The sequence below is a fragment of the Oryctolagus cuniculus genome, chromosome 11 (genome assembly GCF_051225735.1).
Source record: "Oryctolagus cuniculus isolate XC-2025 breed Fujian yellow rabbit chromosome 11, ASM5122573v1, whole genome shotgun sequence".
NCBI lineage: Eukaryota > Metazoa > Chordata > Mammalia > Lagomorpha > Leporidae > Oryctolagus > Oryctolagus cuniculus.
In genome coordinates, this window is record NC_142877.1 from 21870738 (window position 1) to 21892180 (window position 21443).

Here is a 21443-nt window from a genome sequence, read left to right on the forward strand (position 1 = left end):
TTGGAGGCAGGCCACAGGGGAGGACGCAGGTGCCCAACGTGGGAGACCCAGATTGCATTCCTGGCTCTTGGCTTTGGTCTGGCCAGGTCCCGGGTGTGGCAGAGATTGGGAGAGTGAATTAGAGGGTGGAAAATCTGTCTCTTTGGCCTTCAGAATAAAACTTAAACTCTAAGAAAACAGTGAGAGTGTAATAGTAAACCTGCTTATCTACTGAAGGCAAGCATTTCTAAATGACTCACTGGTCCAGTGAGTGGAATCGCAGGGGGAGCTGCACAGCCTGCACAAGGAGGGCCACAGCCTGACACCCCGTGTAAGAGTGATGGGCGCAGTGCTGTGGCACCGTGGGTCTTGTCCCGGCTGCTCCTCTTCCCGTCCATCTCTCTGCTGTGGCCTGGGAGGGCAGTGCAGGATGGCCCAGGTGCTTGAGCCCCTGCACCTACGTGAGAGACCCAGAAGTTCCTGGCTCCTGGCTTCGAATCAGCTCAGTTCCAGCTGTTTCAGCCATTTGGGGAGTGAACCAGCAGATGGAAGACCTCTCTGTTCCTACCTCTCTGTAACTCTTTCAAATAAATACATCTTTTAAAAAAGACATTAATGGGCCGGCGCCACGGCTCACTTGGCTAATCCTCCGCCTGTGATGCCAGCACACTGGGTTCTAGTCCCAGTTGGGGTGCTGGATTCTGTCCCGGTTGCCCCTCTTCCAGGCCAGCTCTCTGCTGTGGCCAGGGATTGCAGTGGAGGATGGCCCAGGTGCTTGAGCCCTGCACCCGCATGGGAGACCAGGAGGAAGCACCTGGCTCCTGGCTTCAGATCAGTGCAGTGTCGGCCATAGCAGCCATTTGGGGGCGGTGAACCAACAGAAGGGAAGACCTTTCTCTCTGTCTTTCTGTCTACTCTGCCTGTCAAAAAAAAAAAAAAAAAAAAAAAAAAAAAAAAAAAAGACATTAATGGAGGAACAATACAATTAAAGAGGTGACAGGCAGTAGTAATTAATGAAACGAACAAACCACCTGCTGCCTCCCAGGGTGTTCATTAGCAGGAAGCTGGAATCAGAAGCAAAGCTGAAACCTGAACGCAGGCACTGCAGTATGAGTTGTGGGCATCCCAAGTGTGGACGCTATGGGCACCAGTTCACCCCCAAAAGCAAAATTGTTACATGTCACAAATCCAGTAAGGTACTAAAATAGTAATATAATTCTGTTGGGTTTATTTCAGGAACACAAGACTCATTCAAAACTTAAAATTTCAGTGACTTCTGATTCTGGCCACAACAAACTAACTAGTACCAGACAACCTGAATCCTCCCACCAAGAACAAGAAGAAGCCAAAGACAACCAGATAACTTGTCAGTCACAACTACAAGCCTCTTCTATTAGGAAAATTAGCAAAGCAACCGGACTCAGAGGCCAAGAGCCCAGTGGGGAAGGAAATGGCACTCGGGTCTAGTGTTCTGTAATCCCCCACGCACCGCTCGCGTTCAGGCAGCACAAGACAGAGGCTGAGCACAACTTAGGGCAGCTCCACCGGAAGAGAGAGAGGAAACTGGAATTCAGAGCTACCAAGGGAGAGGCAGCACCTGCAGTATTCATGAAAGCACATTGGGCTGCGCAGCGCCTCCACAAGTCCAGACGGATGAGAGGGAGAAGCGAGCTCAGCCATGCAGGGGCTCTCACTGCACTTCCTGAAGAAGGCACATCAGGATTAAGGCTGAGCCGAATGGAGGAGCTGGCACCAAGACCCAGCTCATAATCAGCTCAATTCCTTTCAATTAAATTGATCCAGTCTTATTCTAATTGTTTGCAAGCAGCATAAAATTTATCTTAAAAGAGCAGAAAATTATGCTAAACTTCCAATTATCTTCAGAGTTTCCATGTACAGTTTCTACAGTTGATCTTAGCCAAAAGGCCGAGGAGTGATCATGTAAGGTTTCTGATGCTGAATAAAAATGACCAGGCACACCAGGAGACAGGACCAATGCACACAAAAAGAGAAAAACAGAAAAGATCTACAGGATTCAGAGTTATTTGACGAAGGCTTTAAAATAACAATGAATACGTACAGCAAGACAGAAGATAAAGAATTTCAGCAGAGAACCAAAATTTGTCAAAGTATCAAGTGAAAGGTCTGGGGGCTGGTACTGTGGCGTAGCAGGTAAAGCCGCCGTCTGCAGTGCTGGCATCCCATATGGGCGCCAATTGGAGTCCTGGCTGCTCCACTTCTGATCCAGCTCTCTGCTATGGCCTGGGAAAGCAGTGAAGAATGACCCAGGTCCTTGGGCCCCTGCACCCATGTGGGAAGCCCCGGAGGAAGCTCCTGGCTGTTGTCTTCAGATTGGTGTAGCTCCGGCCGTTGCAGCCATCTGGGGGATGAACCAGTGGATGGAAGACCTCTCTCTCTCTCTCTCTCTCTCTCGCTCTCTCGCTCTCGCTCTCGCTCTGCCTTTCAAGTAAATAAATCTTAAAAAAGCAGATTTGCAAATTCCATCCCATCCAATAGTTTTCTTAACCAAACCATCTGCAAAATATCTACAGCAAACACCATACTCAGTGGCACAATGTTAAAAGCAATTCCTTATTTACAGATCAAGAAGTTAAATCAACATATCTGTGTCTGTTGTAGCACTATTCAGAATATCCAGTTATGGAATTAACCTAAGTGCTTTCTGATGGGTGGATGAAGAAAATGTGGTATATTTATACAACGTTATATTATTTAGCCATAAATAAGAGGGAAATCTGTCATTTGCAGTTGGATGAACCTGGAAGATGTGTTGAGTGAAATAAGCCAAACACAGAAAGACAAACACTGGGGCTGGTGCATGTGCCGGCATCCCATATGGGCACCAGTTCAAGTCCTGGCTGCTCTACTTCCAGTCTCAACTCCTTGATAATGTGCCTGGGAAGGCAATGGAAGATGGCACAAGTGCGTGGGTCCCTTCACCCACGTGTGATACTGGGAAGAAGCTCCTGGCTCCTGGCTCCTGACTAAATTTAGATTTAGTCAGATTTTTTAATTTAGATTTAGTCAGAGTTACAGAGAGAAGAGGTGCAGAGAGAGTTGGTCTTCCACTCGCTGGTTTACTCCCTAATTGGCTGCAATGAGCAGAGCTTCATTGATCAAGAGCTAGGAGATTCCCACGTTGGGCAAGACCTTCGGCCACCTTCCACTGCTTTCCCAGGCCACAGCAGAGAGCTGGATCGGAAGTGGAGCAGCTGGGACTTGAACTGGTGCCCATATGGGATGCTGGCACTGCAGGCAGCAGCTTTACCCACTACACCACAGTGCCGGCCCCTCAACCCCAGCTATTGAGGCCATTTGGGGAATAAACCAGCAGATGAAGATCTCTATCTCTGTATCTCTCTCTGTGTGTGCCTTTCAAATAAATATTAAAGGAAAAAAGCAAATACCACATATTCTTTCTCATGTATATGCAGAAATTAGAGAAAAGCACAAGTTGATCTAAAAAGTGTACTAGACACTGGGAAGAGCAGGGCAGCGAGAGGAGAGGGAGGCTGGATGACGGGTATGGAGGCGTGGTTAGACAGAGCCGAGTTCTGGCGTTCTACGGCACAGTGCAGTGACTGCACTTCACCGTGACCTACTCTGTATTTCACAGGACTAGATGAGAGGCGCTGAAATCTTCCAACATAAATGACAAGCAGGAGATTATAATTACTGGGTTTTCCTCAATACGTGCAGTATGACTTATTCGGAATATCACACTGCACTCTACAAATAAGTGCAATTTTAGAGGTAAATAAAAATGTGTAAAACCCTTTAAGAATGTAATTTTTTTTCAACTCTTAGTATAGTAGTCTGTAGATATAAAATCAAAGAAAAGTCAAGAGCGTTTGATCAGAAACAGGAAATGTAGTAACCAAAGACATCACTGGAGGCAGGTGTTATGGCACAGTGGGTTAAGCCTCTAATTGTGATGCAGCCATCCCATATCAGAGTGCTATTTCTAGTCCCCACTACTTTCCCAATCCAGATTCCTGCTAATTCTCCTGGGAAGGCAGCAAATGATGGTCCAAGTACCTGGGCCCCCATACATGTGGGAGACCTGGGTGAAGTTCCTAGCTCCTGGCTTTGGCCTGGTCTAGACCCAGCTGTTATGGCCACTTGGGGAGTGAACCAGTGGACAGAAGGCACTTCTGTCACTCTTGCGAATAAGTAATCTTTTTTTTTTTTTTTGAAGATTTATTTTTGATAGAGCTACAGAGAGAGATCTTCCATCCGCTGGTGTACTCCCCAGATGGTCCCAACAGCCAGCACTGGGCCAGGCTGAAGCCAGGTGCTAGAAGCCCCAGGCCTAAACACCTGAGTCATCTTCCATGGCTTTTCCCTGGAGGGGCTGGATTGGAAGTAGAACAGCTGGGATACACACTGGCCCATATGGGAAGAATGCTGGTGTCACAGGTAGTGGCTTCCCCCTATAAACTGCAATACTGGCCCCTGAAATAAATAATCATTTAAAGAAGTATCACTTATAAAGCATCCCTCCAAAGTTAAAATACTAATCTAACATCTAAAAAAAGTACAGGGGGCTGGTGCAGTGGATTAAACCCCTGGCCTGCAGTGCTGGCATCCCATGTGTGTACTGGTTTGAGTCCCAGCTGTTCCACTTCTGATCCAGCTTCCTGCTGAAAGCCTGGGAAAGCAGTAGAAGACGGCCCAAGTCCTTGGGCCCCTCCACTGACGTGGGAGACCCAGAAGATGCTCTGGCTCCTAGCTTTGGATCAGCTCAGCTCCAGCCACTGTGGCTATTTGGGGGAGTGAACCAGTGGATGGAAGACCTTTCTCTCTCCCTGGCTCTGCCTCTCTCTCTCTAATTCTTTCAAATAAAGTAAATCTTTAAAAAAAAAAAAAGGTACAAAACGTTTGTGTGATTCTGGCATCACATATGAATACCATTTCAAGTCCCAGCTGCTCTGCTTCTAATCCTGCTTCCTGCTGATGCACCTGAAAGCAGAAGATGGGTCCACAGTACTTAGGCTCCTACCACCCACCTGGGAGACCCAGATGACACTCCTGGCTTTGGACTGGCCCAGCTCTGGCCCTTATAGCCATTTGGGGAGTGAACCAACAGACAGAAGATCTGTGTCTCCCTAACTCTGCCTTTTAAATAAGTAAATAAATCTTTTAAAAAATCTTATTGCAAAGGTACTACACTGTCTAGTTCTCAAATAAAAATCAGCAAACTGGATAAAATCCACAACCCAGGTGTATGTGGACTATGAGACCTGATGAATAAGGACAGTGTCAGGTTGAAAGTCCGACTGGAGAGTGAAACAGCAGACACGCCCGAACCACAGAAGGGCTGCTCCAGCCGTGCTCACTGTCCAGATCACCACCCTCGGGCCAAGGACAGATCCACACTGGAAGCCCAGAGTGCACCACTGCATGCTCACCAGGAACGTTCCCATTTCATTTTCTAAAAACGTGCATGTCTTTTTTTATTTTTATTTTTTTTTAAGACTGATCTCTTTGAAAGAATTACAGAGACAGGGAAAGAAGAGATCTTCCATCTGTTGGCTCATGCCCCAAAAGGTTGCAAGGGCCAGGGCTGGGCCAGGCCAAAGCCAGGAGACAGGTGCTTCATCCCAGTCTCCCACATGGGTCTAGGGACCCAAGCACTTTGGGGCCATCTTGTGCTGCTTTCCCAGGCACGTTAGCAGGAAGCTGGATCGGAAGTGGGGCAGCCAGGACCTGAACCAGCGTCCATATAGGATGCTGGTGCTGCAGGCAGTGACTTGACCCACAATGCCACAGCACCAGCCATGGAGTATCACAATTTTACACAACGTACCTAATATATTTTTACAGTATAAGACGTCAAATTTGACACACTTTTAAGGAGAAATGGCCAAACTCAACATTTTCTTTTTTTTTTTTTTTTTTTTTTTTTTTTTTTTTTACAGGCAGAGTGGACAGTGAGAGAGAGAGACAGAGAGAGAAAGGTCTTCCTTTTGCCGTTGGTTCACCCTCCAATGGCCGCCGCTGCAGCCGGCGCACCGCGCTGATCTGATGGCAGGAGCCAGGATCCAGGTGCTTTTCCTGGTCTCCCATGGGGTGCAGGGCCCAAGCACCTGGGCCATCCTCCACTGCACTCCCTGGCCATAGCAGAGAGCTGGCCTGGAAGAGGGGCAACCGGGACAGAATCCGGCGCCCCGACCGGGACTAGAACCCGGTGTGCCGGCGCCGCAAGGTGGAGGATTAGCCTATTGAGCCACGGCGCCGGCCCAAACTCAACATTTTCTAAGATGTGGTGTGCTAGAGACACACTCCCTAAATACAACCCCATTACACTGAAAAGAACATCAAACCCCACAACTCCTGGGGCCTGGCACGGCCCCTCCAGCTGTGGTTTTCCCTCCGTGGCCGATACTCCTCGGGCAGGGGCCATCCTCTTCCCACACTGCCCCAGCTCTGCTCTCCCCCACCTGCTCCCTCTGAGGCCACGTCACTGCTCCTTGGACACAGCTTCCTGCCTGTTCCCACTTCAGCACAATGCATTTCCCCTCTAACAAGGTCAGCTCAGCAACGCACAGACGTGCTTGGATTGTTCCATTATTAAAACCCCAGCCCTCTCCTTTGACCCTAAGTCTTACCACCTCTCCTCTCTGTGGCCATGCAGCATCAATGGAGTCCATGCTTGATGTGGCCAGTTAGGCTCCCCCCGTCCTCTCCTGTTCTTCCAACCAGGCCGCCCTGCCCCCCGTCACACCGTGCCATGCCTCGGCAGCCTTACACAGCCAACTCCCTCTTTTTTTTTTATACAGGCAGAGTTAGAGAGAGACAGAGACAGAGAGAAAGGTCTTCCTTTCCGTTGGTTCACCCCCCAAATGGCCACTACAGCCAGTACGCTGCAGTGATCTGAAGCCAGGAGCCAGGTGCTTCCTACTGGTCTTCCATGTGGGAGCAGGGCCCAAGGACCTGGGCCATCCTCCACTGCACTCCCAGGCCACAGCAGAGAGCTGGCCTGGAAGAGGAACAACCGGGACAGAATCCGATGCCCCAACTGGGACTAGAACCTGGTGTGCCAGCGCCACAGGCGGAGGATTAGCCAAGTGAGCCGCGGCGCCAGCCAATTCCCTCTTCTTGAAAACTCAATTCTATTGGTTTCCAGCTGCCCTTTCTCTGACCTCACTGTCGCTTCCCCCTCCCCACCGCGAGGACCCCCATGTCAGGCGCAGTCCTTGGATTGCTTCTCTGTTCCTTAAGCAGTCTCATCTCATTTTGTTCTCAGTCTGAACTCCGATAAACCCCAGGTGGACCTGTCCCCACAGTCGTGAACAGCTAACCGCCTGCCTGCTTTGGTACCCCGAAGTCTAATAATGCACCTTAGATTTCACTTGCTCCAAGCTGGACTCTCGACACCCAGGCCTCTGTCATCTTCCTCACCTTGGTGGCAACTCCATTCTTTTGGCTATAACTCCAGACCATTTCGACTCCTTCACTTTCACCCGTGTCCAGTCTCGGGAGATCCTGTTCTGAGTCCGACCCCTTGCAGTGCACTGCCACCACCTTCTTCCTTCTCCTCTCACCCTCCTGTCACAGCCTCCTGACTCTCGCCTGTGTGCCCTGCGCTCAGCCTCATTAGGACACGGCAAGCAGGTCAAGCCTTTAAAGATAGAGGTCCAACTGCAGAACTGAAGTCTCTCCACCCAGGGCAATGGCAGGTCTTAACAGTGGCCTCCGACGCCATCACCTGTCTTCCTCCAGGCTCACGGCTGCAGCCACTGGCTGCTTTCCCTCGGCCATGGACATGTCAAGCATTTGGCTGCTACAGCTGTCTGCCCAGCTGTTCTCTCTCAGGCAGGTTATTTTGTTGTTGTTGAAGATTTTTATGTTTGAAAGAGTTACAGACACAGAGAGATATCTTCCGCTCACTGGTTCACTCCCCAGATGGCTGCAACGGCCAGCGCTGAGCCAGGACAGAGCTGAGCGTCTTCCAGGTCTCCCATGTGGGTGGCAGGGGCCCAAGCACTTGGGCCAGCTTCCATTGCTTTCTCCAGGCCATCAGTAGGGAGCTGGATCAGAAGTGGAGCAGCTGGGACATGAACCAGCGCCATGTGTGATGCTGGTGTTGCGGGCAGTGGCTTTCCCTGCTATGCCACAGTTCTGCCCCATCAGGCTGGCTCTTCTTCCCACAACCCTACAGTCCCCTCCCTCTGGTTTCTGCTCCAAGGTCACCCTAGCAGGAAGCCTTCCCTGCCTACCCTCCAGGGGACAGTAACTGCACTGCTGCCAGGCAGTGCTCACCATCCTGCTCCTACCTGCAGCCTTTTTTCTTGACCATGGGGTTTACCTTCCCTTCCCAAGATCCCAAGTCCCACCAGGGACAGGACTGTCTTCACTGCTCCTGGCATGTGGTGCTCAGCAAACACTGACCTGTCTCTCTCTGTCTCTATCTCTCTCTTTCAAATACATAAAATAAATCTCTAAAAAAACTGAGACACAGTTTTGAATATCTGATATGATCTCCACATTTTTAGGAGCCATTTTTTCCCTGAATACCTGTATCATGTTGCTTTGCAGAAAATCAAAGCACTCAGAAAACACTGGTTTTGGATAAGCATCCTACCAGGAATAAGGTAAGTGTTGTAAATGAGCAGCGGTCGGGACCGAGAAGGGACATGAACTGATTGTTCCCCTTTGTCCTGAGCTTCTGGTTGTGCAGTAAGACCAGAGAGACACAGAACTGCCATTATTAGCAAATAATATAACACTCATGCTGTAAATATGAAAGAACCGATGAGGCAGGGCCTGATCCACACAAAATTCCTAAAGCCAACAAACTGAACTTGCCCAGCTAGCGACGAAGACATCGCTGCTTCTGACAGCTGCCTACCTGGGAAATGAGTACCCTCAAGACACCCCAGAAACCACAACCAGCATGCATACTCCCCACACAGGGCCCCGGTGCTGCCATGGCCCAACTCCCACAGCTGCAAACTCGTACTGGACACCTGGCTGCATTGGTGACGAACGGTGTCTGAGCTGCCCCTGGGCAGGACAGTAAAAGCAACATTTTGTGGGCATGCTGACCATCGTGGACCTTGTCAGCATCCTGCACCGCTGCCCTAAGTCAGCGTTGGCACAAATCTCTGAGCGAGAAGAAAAGGAGACAGGGGCTCGGGAAGAAGTGTGCCTAGAAGACTCTCCTAAACCACGTCTGCCTCTCCCCCGATGCCAGCTTGTTTGATACCCTCTCTTTGGTAATTCGAAACAAGATCCACAGGGTGCGAGTTACTGACCTGGAATCAGGCAACACCTTGTCCATCCTCACCCGCAAGCACATCCTTGTGTTCCTCAACTTGTTTCTCACTCAGCTCCCCAAGCCAGACACCACATCCAAGCTTCCGGAAGAGCTACAGACTGGCACCTAGGCATGGCAACTGCAGTCCATGTGGCTCCAGGCATCTTTGTCCAGCATCGAGTCTCAGCCCTGCCAGTGGTGGACACCTACTCCAAATTCAGTGCAAATTGAGTCCGGCAGCGGCAAAAACCTACAGTGACCCGGGTGTGCCCGGGACCGAAGCCCTACAGCACTGGTCACACCATTTTGAGGGTGTCCTGAAGTACTACCTGCATGAGACTCCAACACCACTGACAGGCTGCCGCAGGCAGAGGCCCACCGACCTGTCAAGGTGGATGAGAACTATCTCTGACACCCCGCAGGCCCTGGTGCTCCCAGGAAGAGAAGCCACCCTGAGTGGGGGGACGAGGAGTCCGATAGCACCAGGGGATGTGCCCACTTACTGCCTGCGGGAGCTCTGGGAATCGAATGAACCCCTGGGAGAATTATGAGCGTTCACGGCGCAGGAGCCCCTGCCCTTCTCCCTGGGAGCTAGGGAGGCACAGGGGAGGAACAGGTTTTTGACGGCCTTACTCTCATACATACTCAAGAAAAACTTCTAGCCTCCGAGACCCAGCTCCTGCTCTTGGCCATAGCCCCCTTCTGGGTGATCTGTGGCTCTGTGCCCCTCTGGCAAATTCTGATCTCTGAAGAGATCCCAAGACCTCACCTGCCGACCTCTGTCTCTGCTGTGACTCTGCCCTAAGATAACCGCACAATGGCACTCGTTATAAAGATGTTTTCATTCATCCTGCTTTGTGCTGTATGGAGGGGGCTGAGTCCACCTGGTGACATTTCTTCCCATCACGCAAGTGAGGAGGAGACTGGAATCCCTGTGCTGTGTTCATGTGGAGGGACACAGGCAGGCAGGAGAGGAGGGTGGGAAAGTTGGCCGAGGTCATCGCGTTTCATGGCAAATTAATTAGATGACAATGATTTCTTCATGGTTAAAACAAAAACTAACAGCTACACAAGGTTGGGGGACATAAATTCAACACACAAGGATTAAATATAATTTCTGTCTGTTAGCATTAATTAGACTAGGCACACATTAAAAATGATCCCTTTCACAAGACAAAAACTAGAACAAAGTACTAAGAAATAAGCCCAACAAAAGCATGCCAGAGTGTCACAGAGAAATGACCAGACTTGAATAGCATATGAAAGGAGGGAGACCTGAGTGAACGGAGACATAAAATTTATTTCTAGCTGACGACTCAGTTTCACACGTACCAGTTACTTCCACATGAATCTATAAATTTGCTCTATTTCCAGTCAACATCCCTATGAAAATTCTGAGGAACTAGACAAGTTAACTCTATAATTTATATAGGAAGAATGAAGATGTAAGAAGAGTTATTCTTTCTGTACAGAAAAGAATAGGGAAGGGAGACCCACCCACCCCACCACGCTCCAGGGCTGCGTCGTAACACAGAAGCAGCCAGCAGAGACGGCAGCCCAGAACACACGTGCCTGTGTGGAAGTAGACAGCTCGCATCACTCATCAGCGAGGAAAGCGAGACTTCAACAACCAGTGCTGTGAAACAGGCGTCCCCCAAAATAAGTAAAATGAGACCCTGGAATATGCAAATCAACTGCCCATGGATTAAATACCTAAACAGGAAAAAACAAAATCCCAAAACTTGTAAGCCATGAAAAATGTCCAGCTACTTAAAAATTAAACAGAAAAAGAAGTGTGTGAAAAGGACACAGACAAGATAAAGGGCCCTCGATTCAGTCAAGGAGGGAACGCAGACTCCACTCCAGGGCAGTCTCCCACGCAGGCTCCCGAGAGCCCCGAGCAGTGAGAACGCGCACTCGGATCTCAGGGAATAAGCTGTGTGACTGCATCTGTCTGCGAGGGTTTTGGTTTTACTTCATTTTTAAAGGATTTATGTATTTGAAAGGCAGTGTTAAAGAGAGAGAGGGAAAGGGACGGGGGAGAGAGAGGCTCACTTCCCAAATGGCTTTAACAGCTGGAGCAGGGCCAGATAGAAGCCAGGAGCCCAGAATTCCACCTGGGTCTCTCACAGGAGTAGCAGGGGCCCAAGCACTTGGGCCATCTTCCACTGCTTTTCCAGGAGCATTAGCAGGGAGCTGGACTGGAAGTGGAGCAGCGGGACTCGAACAGGTGCTCATGTGGGATGCCAGTGTTGCAGGCACTGGCTTAACCCACTGCATCACGACCCCGCTTGTGGGTTCTAGTCACTGGCACAGGGTGCTGAAATCTGGAGTCTGGGTTCAACAGCAGGGCCTGGGGTTTGGCTTTCAGGCAATGTCACACTGGAAGGGCACCCTCATGCTCGACACATGGCATCATTTCCTCGGAAGGTGAGCATCTTCAGAAAAATCAGAATGAAATGTAACCTGGAAAAGTTTAGGACAACCAGGCGCACTGGGTCAGCACTCTGGATGGAGCTTCCTGTGACCTCACCCTCTTCTTGCTCTCACCACCTGCACTGCTCAGCACGCCAGCACTGGCACTCATGGCTAGTGAGCACCCGGGATGTGAGGGGCCGAACTGAGATACGGTGTAAGAGCAAAAGAAATCGATTTGAATTGTACAGGTTTGGTATAGAAAGAAATGTAAAATAGATAAGTATTTTTATATTTAATACATATTAAAATATTACTCCTAGGGCCGGCACTGTGGGGTAGCGGGTAAAGCCAGTGCCTGTAGTACTGGCATCCCATATGGGCCTCGGTTCTAGTCCGGGCTGTTCCACTTCCAATCCAGCTCTCTGCTATGGCCTAGGAAAGCAGCAGAAAATGGCCCGAGGCCTTGGGCCCCTGCACCTGTGGGGGAAACTCGGAGGAAGCTCCTGGCTCCTGGTTTTGGATCGGCACAGCTCCGGCCATTGTGGCTAGTTGGGGAGTGAGCCAATGGATGGAAGACCTCTCTCTTTGCCTCTCCTTCTCTCTCTGTGTAACTCTTTCAGTAAATCAATCAATCAATTTTTTTTTTTAAAGAAATACTACTACCTTTGGATGGATAGATATGTTTTGGTATAAAGAAATAATTACTGGGGTAAGCACATTAAATTTTACCTTCTCCTCTCGTCCTCCCCCTACAGGCAGAGAAAGAGACAGAGAGAGTTCCCATCCTCTGGCTCTCTCCTGAAGGCCTGCAATGGCTGGCACTGAGCCACAGTCTAAGCCAGGAGCACTAACCAGGTCTCCCCCACCAAGATGGCAGGGATTCAGCCCCTCAAGTGATCACCACTACAGCCCAGGGTCTGTACTGGAGGAATAGACTCAGGAGCCAGGCCAGAAATCAAATCCCCACCTGCTGTGGGACGCAGGTGCCTTCACATGCTGCTTCTCCTCCGCCCATGGGGCTCTCCGGCTGCTGGGACCACACTGCGGCTCCTGCACTGTGTGCTGCTCAGCACTGCCCTGCGTGCTCTGCACTGCGGCCCCAGAAGCAAAGGCAGAAGCAGGTGCCCTTCCTCGCCCTGCTCCTGGAGTGCCCCAGAGAAACTGCAGCATTCTCCTCTGTAGATTCTTTCTTTCTTTCTTTCTTTCTTTTTTTTTTTTTTGACAGGCAGAGTGGACAGTGAGAGAGAGACAGAGAGAAAGGTCTTCCTTTTGCCGTTGGTTCACCCTCCAATGGCTGCCGCGGCTGGCGTGCTGTGGCCGGCGCGCCGCGCTGATCCGATGGCAGGAGCCAGGTACTTATCCTGGTCTCCCATGGGGTGCAGGGCCCAAGCACTTGGGCCATCCTCCACTGCACTCCCTGGCCACAGCAGAGAGCTGGCCTGGAAGAGGGGCAACCGGGACAGAATCTGGCGCCCCGACCGGGACTAGAACCCGGTGTGCCGGCGCCGCAAGGCGGAGGACTAGCCTAGTGAGCCACGATGCCGGCCTCCTCTGTAGATTCTGACATTTCAGGGTCCTCTCCCAAGGAAAGGGTCAGTTTGTGACCCAGTCACCCTACAGCAGGGATTCTCAAACCCTGATGGGTGTGTGATTAGAATTCAAGATGTTATTAAATTTGGCAAAAACTACTACGGGGGCTGGCACTGTGGTGTAGTAGGTTAAGCCTCTGCCTTCAGCGCCAGCATCCCATATGGTCACTGCTTTGTGTCCTGGCTGTTCCACTTCCAATCCAGCTCCCCGTTAATGGCCTGGGAAAGCAGTGGAGGATGTCTCAAGTGCATGGGCCCCTGTACCAACATGGGAGATCTGGAAGAAGCTCTTGGCTCCTGGCTTTGGCCTGGCCCAGCCCCAGCCATGGTAGCTGTTTGGGGGAGTGAACCAGTAGATGGAGACCTCTCTGTGTCTCCCTCTGTCTGTGACTGCCTCTCAAAAAAATCTTAAAAACAAAACAAAGCAAAAAATTCCACTTGGGATGTTACATCCCATATTGGAATGCCTGGGTTCAAGTCCCAGGTCTGCTTCTGATTTCAGCTCCCTGATAATGTACATGGGCCTCTTCTACCCATGCAGGAGACAGATGGAGTTCCTGGCTCCTGGCTTTAGCCTGGCCGAGTGCTGGCCATTATGGCCATTTGGGGAGTGAACCAGCTGATAGAAGATCTCTTTTTCTGTCTCTCTCTCTCTCTGTCACTCTTTCAAATAAATAAATATTCTAATGAAGCTTTTAAAAATTGAGTTAATCATTGTTTTAAAAAAAATATTTATTTGAAAGGCCAATTTACACACACAGAGAGATCTCCCATCTATTGGTTCACTTCCCAAATAGCCGTGATGACCAAGGCTGGGCCAGGCTGAAGCCAGGAGCCAGAAGCTTCTTCTGGGTCTCCATGTGGGTGGCAGGGACCCAGGAACCTGGGCCGGGCTCCACTGCCTTCCCAGGCACATTAGCAGGGAGTGGACCGGAAGTAGAGCAGCTGAGACTCCACCCGGCAGTCATATGAGATACCAGTGCTGTACTCTGCAGCTCAACCTGTTGTGCTGCTGTACCACAGCACCAGCCCCAGAGTTAATTTATTTAAAAGGAAGGGAAACAGAAGCAAGGCAGAGATTTTCCATCTGCTAATTCATTCCCCAAATGCTCATAATAGCTGGGGCTAGGCTGAAGTCAGGAGCCTAGAACTCCATGGTGGTCTCCTACATGGTAGCAGGCACCCAAGGACTTGAGCCATCAGCTGCCACCTCACAGGGTGCACATTAGCAGGAAGCTGGAATCAGAAGTGGAGCTAGGACTTGAATATCCCAAATGGCATCTTAACTGCTATGCCAAATGCCAGTCCCAGACTCTTAAGTATAAATAAATAATCAAAGGTCACTAGACATTCTAGGAAACCCTGTAATGTACAACATGAGTGGAAAAAGGAACCAGAGAAATAGAGCCAACACAGAGGCACATGAAAACAAATGCATACAAGTCTCAGGGAGTGGAGAAGGTGCTGTGCCATACAACAAGGAGCAAGCGCAGGAAGGAACAGAATCAGACTATTAGTTCTTATACAGATGGCCACACTAGACACTTGACGGTCTGAAGATAAACTAATTTCAACAGCTTTCTTCAACAAAGATACACAAATAGCCAACAAAAAATCTGCAAAGATATGCAACACTGCTCATCATCATGGAAATGAAAATCAAAACCATAATGAGATACTACTTTATAGCCTGTAGAATGGGTATAATCAAAAAGACCAACGATTACATGTGTTGGTGTGGATATCAAGAAATCAGAACCCTCATACACTGCTGATGAGAACGTTAATTTGTGTGGTTGCTTTGAAAATGTTTGGCAGTTTCTCAAAAAGTTAAACACAGAGTTACCATATGGCTCAGCAATTCCACTCCTAGGGATATACACAAAAGAAATGAACATGTAAGTTCATTCACCTAAAAATTTACAAAGGTTGACAGCAGCATTATCCGTACTAGCTAAAACATGGAAATGATCCAAATGCCCATCAACAGATGAAGTCATTAATGAAATATGGCATATCTATGGAATGAAATGTTATCTGTCTACAAACAAGAATTAAGTACTTGTAGATGCTGCAAGATGGAGGAACTTTGAAAACACACCGCGGCTGGCGCTGTGGCATGGCGGGTTAGGCTGCCGCCTGTGACACCAGCATCCCATGTGGGTGTCAGTTTGAGTCGCAGCCCAGCTCCAGCCATTGTGGCCATTTGCAGTGAACAAGAGGATAGGAGACCTCTCTGTCTCTCCATCATTCATCATCATTGACTCTACATATCAAATAAATAAAAATAAAATAAAAAAAAGGTCCTGAGAGAAAATTATTTCAACTTTACATTGGTTTTACTTATATTACATATATTCATACACATACTTAAATATTTAATTTACACTTATTATTTTTAATTTTGTACCCAGCCAAAATATGTGAAATTGCAAAATTTCTCTCCAAATGAAGATGTGCTCCAATAATGTGAGGGACTAAAACCCAGAAAGCAGAACACAGGGTGTTCACCACAGGAAGTGGCCAAGGGCAAGCCCAGGTGAGAAAGGGGAAGTCTTGGTAGAATAACCAGACAGCAGGCCCAGGAGCAACCTGGCCAGACCTCAGCAGAGAGCAGCAGAGACTTGGAAAACATACAGAATCATGAGGTTATCTGATGTGTTTGTGTATTTGGAAAATAGTATTGATGAGGGTTGACAGATCTAGTAGATAATGTAGAAAAATTACAAATAAGGATTTCATAAATGGTGTGTATAAAATGAGCCAACATTTTAGAAAAAGCAAAATATATAAGAATAAAATAGATGAGGTGCTGTAATAAACATTTTTTATCCAATCATAGTCAACAGAAGCACTGGTTGTTATTTAGCCAAAACCTGTTATGTAATACAGGGAAGTTGGGCATGCCAGGTGGAGTTTGTGTGCTGGGCTAACCACTCATGTATCATAGCAGGAATCGAGGGACAATTTCAGAGAGGAAATAAAAAGCAATCACATTCTAGAAAAGAAATATGAAGGCAAACACCAGTCCATACAGCTAGCCACAGTGACAGTGGGGACTGGCCCAGGGCAGGGACTGGGGCTTTTTTGTTAGAAGACTTTAGTGCTCTCTGATCTTTGCCTGTTTTGATTTTTTAAAAATTTTATTTATTTATTTATTTGAAAGGCAGAGTTGTAGAAGGAGAGGTCTTCACACCCCAAATGGCCACAATGGCCAGGGCTGGGCCAGGCTGGTCCTCCCAAGCACCTGGGCCATTTTCTGCTGCTTTCCCAGGCACATTAGCAAGGAGCTGGATGGGAAGCGGAGCAGCCAGGACTTGAACTGGCGCCTATATGGGATGCTGGCACTGCAAGCAGTGGCCTAACTCACCACACCACAACGCTCACCTGTTTTGATTTTTCAATCTGCTGCTGTAAAAAGTTATTGGGCACACACCTCACTACAGTTCCCTGCACATCAAAGCTGGGAACCAGCCTGGAGGACAGCAAGACTGTGACTACAGCACACTCTGAATCATCAAAGGGTTCTCATGGGGGGCCCACCCATCAAGAATCAGTGGGATATGAAGACTTGTCCTTCCTGAACCTTCTGTGGGGGAGAAACTGGGAACCCAGCGATGGCTTAACTGAGTCAGTGAGGGCGCCAGCCTGGAGCTTCCCGGGGGCCACCTCCAAGCCTCCCACTCTCCCCAACCACCTGTGTGTCTGGCTCCCTGCATATTTCTAGCTCTTTCTTGAACTAATTTCTCACAACAGTCCTGGCACAGACAGAAACGAAGAGGAAACGCAGGTGACTTCTGTCTCACCCATAGGCCATTCTGCCTACCTTGTGGGGCCCACTTAGATCCCCAGGGCTGGCCACCAGGTGCACTCAGTCAGGAGCTGCTGGAGAAGACAACGGTACCAACTGGCCACGTCTAGGTCTCTGTCAGGCCTTTTGCCTGCACTGCCACATCCAATCCCTACAACACACTTATGCAGTTAGAGAAGGACTATGCTATTTCAAAGACCAGGAAAGTGGGCTCAGAGAAAATTGGTCAAGGTCATTTCAGAAATAAGGGATAAGCTGGGATTCAAAACCAGCTGTGGCTGACCTCTGCAGCCTGCACAAGTTGTAGTCGTGGCCAAATAGCCTTGCTGGAATGAGGTCTAGTTAGGTAGGCAGATGAATGGCACCCAAGAAGCAACGAAAGACCTGGTAAGTTTACCAAATCAGCCTAAGAAGGGGAGCGGAGAGACCTGGCCCTCTCAGCTGCTCCGAGCCTGGATGGCCCACGGCAGAGAACCAGCCATGCACACCTGGGCCCCTCGCCCAGCACCCACCTTCTTCAGAGAGGTTGTTCTCTTTGGTCTCCTTGTCCATCTGGCAGCACCAGCCTTCTAGCCGCTCCGTTTCTGCCTGAAGTAGCTTCAAGAACCAGTAGCCGTCCCGGCGGCAGGCCCCTGGCTGGGCAGGCTCTGCCGGGGAGCTGGAGGAGGTCTCGAGCCAGGGGTCGGGTGGGGGCAGCGAGGACGCCTCTAGGGCAGGGTCGCTGTTGTCTCCATAGGAGAGGTTGCGCTTGATCTGAGCAATCTTGGGGGCCTGCCGGGGGCCGGCATCGATGCTGATGGAGTTGGGGTGTGGGGTACAGTCCGGGAGGCTCCTCTCTGATGACTTACAGCTCGAGTCATTGGCATCCTGGGTGTCCGAGTCAGTGTCCCGTCGGGAGGACATGCTGTGAGAGGGGGCGCTGCTTCTGTGGGTGGGGATGGATGAGGTGGGGACAGGAAGGAACAAGTCACCAGGAGGATCAGAGGCCAGAGGCCACTCCAACCCGGACACACGGGAGACAGAGAAACAGATGCATCGTCTGCTCACCATGCGCCTGAAGCGGGTCCCACAGCCCCCATCTCATTCTCGGCTCAGCCCTTGCCCCGCCCCACCCACGCCCACACGCACACACACACACAAGGACAAGGTCATAAGGTTGCCTGTTTACTGCAGTGGGGCCAGGAAGACCACCAACATCAGGGTCGCTGGGGCCTCGTCCCAGCCCAGCCCTGGCCCCGCGGCTGACTGGTCTCACAGAGCAAGTGCTCGTCTGTCCTCCCGCCCGCCCCCTGCCCAGCCTCCCACGCCTGGGCCACCGCCCGCACCTCAAACCCAGCTTGAGTATTAGAAATCCAGCAAGGAGAAGTGGGTTAGGGAGAGCAGGAGAGGTGAGAGCAGAGGGAGGGAGCGGGGAGGGGAGAAGCAGCCGCCACCTCTTCCGACTTACCGCCAGTCGTCCTCTACCTGAACCCCGATGGACTGGAATTTGGTAGCGGGACTGGGCTCCTCTTTTGGCACTGGCTGAATGCAGTCAACCTTATTGGAGGACAACGACAGCAACGGCACGGAGACAGAGACAAAAATAAAAAACAAACACCACACTTGCTGCTGAAATTCACATTAGTGGGACGACGCAAACGGACATGTGGACAGACAGACACGAGGCATGCAGACGCTGCACGTGGGCCCGAGGCCGGACCAGGTTAAGCCGGGCACTGCTCATTCGCGCGGAGGCGGGAGGTGGGGTGGGGATGACTGGCTTTCCCTACTCTGAGGAGGGTGCCATCACATCGATCGCTTTGGGTCCGTTGTCCTCCGAGAGGTGGGAACCGTTCCTTCTAGTTCTCTCCTTTACACACATCAGAGAGAAGAAAAAAAGGACGAAAGAGAAAGAAAACACACACACACACACACACAAAGCCACAGCCGTTATCTGGTGTAGTCGAAGCTGGGGGCTGTCTTAAGGCAAGACCACTCCCCCAACCCTGAGGCTGAAGCCTGGAAGGGCAGACTGGAGGCGCCCATACCCAGGGCAACATTTGACAGCAGTTCTGGATTTGAGAAGGGCTCCCAGGGCAAGAGCCAGCAGAGTCCCTGGAGACTACGAGAGGCCCTCGCTGGGCCTCAAGCACACTTGGCTGAGGTTACCTTTGGCACTGGATGGCCCTGGGAGGGCCAGCGCCAACTCCAAGGCTGACACTCTTTCTAAACTCCTGTGAAGAGGAAGAAACAAGGCGACAGTGATGCCCTGGGCCCGCCCTTCTCCTCTGGGACAAAGTGCCTGGCTGTGGAGTGGTCAGGCCAGCCTTCCCACAATCGACCCTGGGCTTGAGGCACCGAGGGCAGGGTGACTCTCAGAACCCGGGGAGCTCGCGGGCCTCTGACCCTCACGGACAGAAGCAGGGCAGGGAGGCAGCTCCCCCTTGGCAAGTGCCAGACCAGGGACTGCGGCGTCAGTGGATCTGCAAGGAGAACATGCAGCGGGGGCAAGGGGCGTCCAGGGAGAGGGACCCCCAGGATGGGCTCACTCCTTATCAGTGTTGCTTCCTAGGTGGAAAGAATCAAGGGTATTCCTAACTCTTCCTCATGCTCTCTGGGCAGGCAGGAGCACTGGGTTTGACCAATGAGAGGGTGGGGCTGTCCAAAGACATGGGCGTCGTCAGACTAGGCTACTCGGCGCGTCCCTGAGGACCCCATCTGGACTGGTGCTACAGGGGCCTGGAAGCAGCAGCCCCGTTGGGCAGAGCTAGAACACAGACAGGAGGGTCTCTTCTTGCACAAAGATGGGCAACTAAAGCCCAGAGCTTTAGTTTCTCTTGGGAGAAACAAATGCAGGCAAGTAGAGAAGTTTCCCAGTGAGCCTTCTCTGTCTCACCTAGGCCCCGTTTGTCTCTCGGGTTCCTTCTGCGTTCCAGCACTTTGTCAACAGCTTGGCCAGCCCTAAGCCACAACGCATACCACCTTGGTCGAACCCCTGGGTTTGGGAGGGCACTGCCTCTCCCCTGCCCCAGGCACGCTCCACTTTAGTCTGAGAGTCCAGCCAGGTCAGGAGAGTCCTCTCATTTTAGATTTAGTGCAATTCTTGAAAATGACAAGGTAGGGTCCATGCTCTCCCAGCTCAGCTGGCAGAAGACAGATCACTGATATGGGGTGCATGCCGGTGGTTCCATGAAGCAGTAGGTGGCAGAGGGAGGGGGCTGTACTCCACCCTGCTGGGGGCTATGGCCGTGTGCTGAGTTTGGTTTCTGGAAGGACCTGCTGGCTTTGGCCTCTTGGCCCTAGGGAATGATCTGCCTGGACCCTTTCCCATAGGAGGGAGGCACTGGGACTGGCATCACCCAAGCTACCTACCTGTCTCCAAGGCCAGAGAGGGCTCTGGGAAAAATTCCCCACGAGGAACCCCCATGGTTCAAGAGCACTGAGTCCGGGGCCCTTGGCCAATCGTTGTTTATACTCCATGCTGCTCCCACCGCAGAGTGAGGCTGTAGCCTCCACACCCGAGCTAACCCTTGATTAGAGACTGTTAAGCCAGTCCTACCTCCCATGGGTCGGCTGGTAGGGCAGAGGGTGGAGTGGACAGACAGACAGTGGACAGGCAAACAGTGGACAGATGGCTGGCTGAGTGTAACTACATTCACTGGACAGCCCGCTGGAGGCAGGAACACACTCCCAAGGCTGCAGAGTGCAGCACAGGGAGAGGGGAATGCGAGGAGGGTATGGCCACGGTGGAATCTGGTTCAGCCACTTGAGGCTGATCCCCCCAGAATAGACACACAAACCACCTTTTCCCAGGAGACCTAGTGGGCCTCACCAGATGTAATTACACGCAGGCAGGTGCACGGAGTGGACTGAGGACACAGAGTGCAAAAGGAGCCCCTACTTGTATTCCTATCGATGACAGTTTCCTTTTGGGGATGGCCTCAGGGTGGGCCTCGGAACTGGTCAGCGTCCCTTGTTCACCACTCTTCAGAGCTGCATGTTTTAGGGGTGGCTCCGGGGCCTCAGGGGCTGAGGTGACTCCGCCCCGTGTCACACTGGGCGGTCGAGTGCTGCTGTCCAGGCTGTCCGATGAGTTGCTCAGGCCCGACTGGCTTGTAACCTCGCTCTTGTGGTCCTGGCTGTCCAGGTAGGTGTCCTGGGCGGACTCGGTACTGCTCTGGACCGTGACTGAGATGAACGGCTTTGATGTGGTACGTGGAGGGACAGGTGGCGGGGTCTTCTTATATGCCACTAGGCATGATGAACCTGCACACAGGGGAGAGGAGGGCAAGAGCAGGTGAGAAACTGAAGCCTCCAACCCCTTCAAGCCCCTTCCAAGGCTGAGGCTTAACCTGGCCCTAGCTCTGGCCCCAGCCCTTCCCTC

General features: G+C 51.0%; 1 protein-coding gene and 1 pseudogene across 7 annotated transcripts in view; one reads left to right on the forward strand and one right to left on the reverse strand.

Annotated features, from left to right (window-relative positions):
• Positions 1–16675, forward strand: part of LOC138844309 (5'-AMP-activated protein kinase subunit gamma-1 pseudogene) — a 55415-nt pseudogene extending 38740 nt beyond the window's left edge. The window contains exon 2 of the transcript XR_016216591.1: positions 1216–16675. The product of XR_016216591.1 is annotated as a 5'-AMP-activated protein kinase subunit gamma-1 pseudogene (transcript). The remainder of the gene's footprint in view (positions 1–1215) is intronic.
• Positions 1–21443, reverse strand: part of DLGAP4 (DLG associated protein 4) — a 173384-nt gene that overhangs the window by 5631 nt on the left and 146310 nt on the right. For 3 of the 6 annotated variants that reach the window (XM_051846128.3, XM_051846130.3, XM_051846131.3), the window contains 3 exons: positions 20961–21325; positions 18528–18616; positions 17593–18005 (listed from right to left, as the gene is read on the reverse strand). In XM_051846128.3, coding sequence (XP_051702088.1) covers positions 17593–18005; positions 18528–18616; positions 20961–21325 — 867 coding nt within the window. Of the gene's footprint in view, positions 1–17592; positions 18006–18527; positions 18617–18849; positions 18930–19228; positions 19294–20891; positions 21326–21443 lie in introns of those variants that run through there. The other 3 variants (XM_089308016.1, XM_051846129.3, XR_016216589.1) reach the window with 3 other exon arrangements.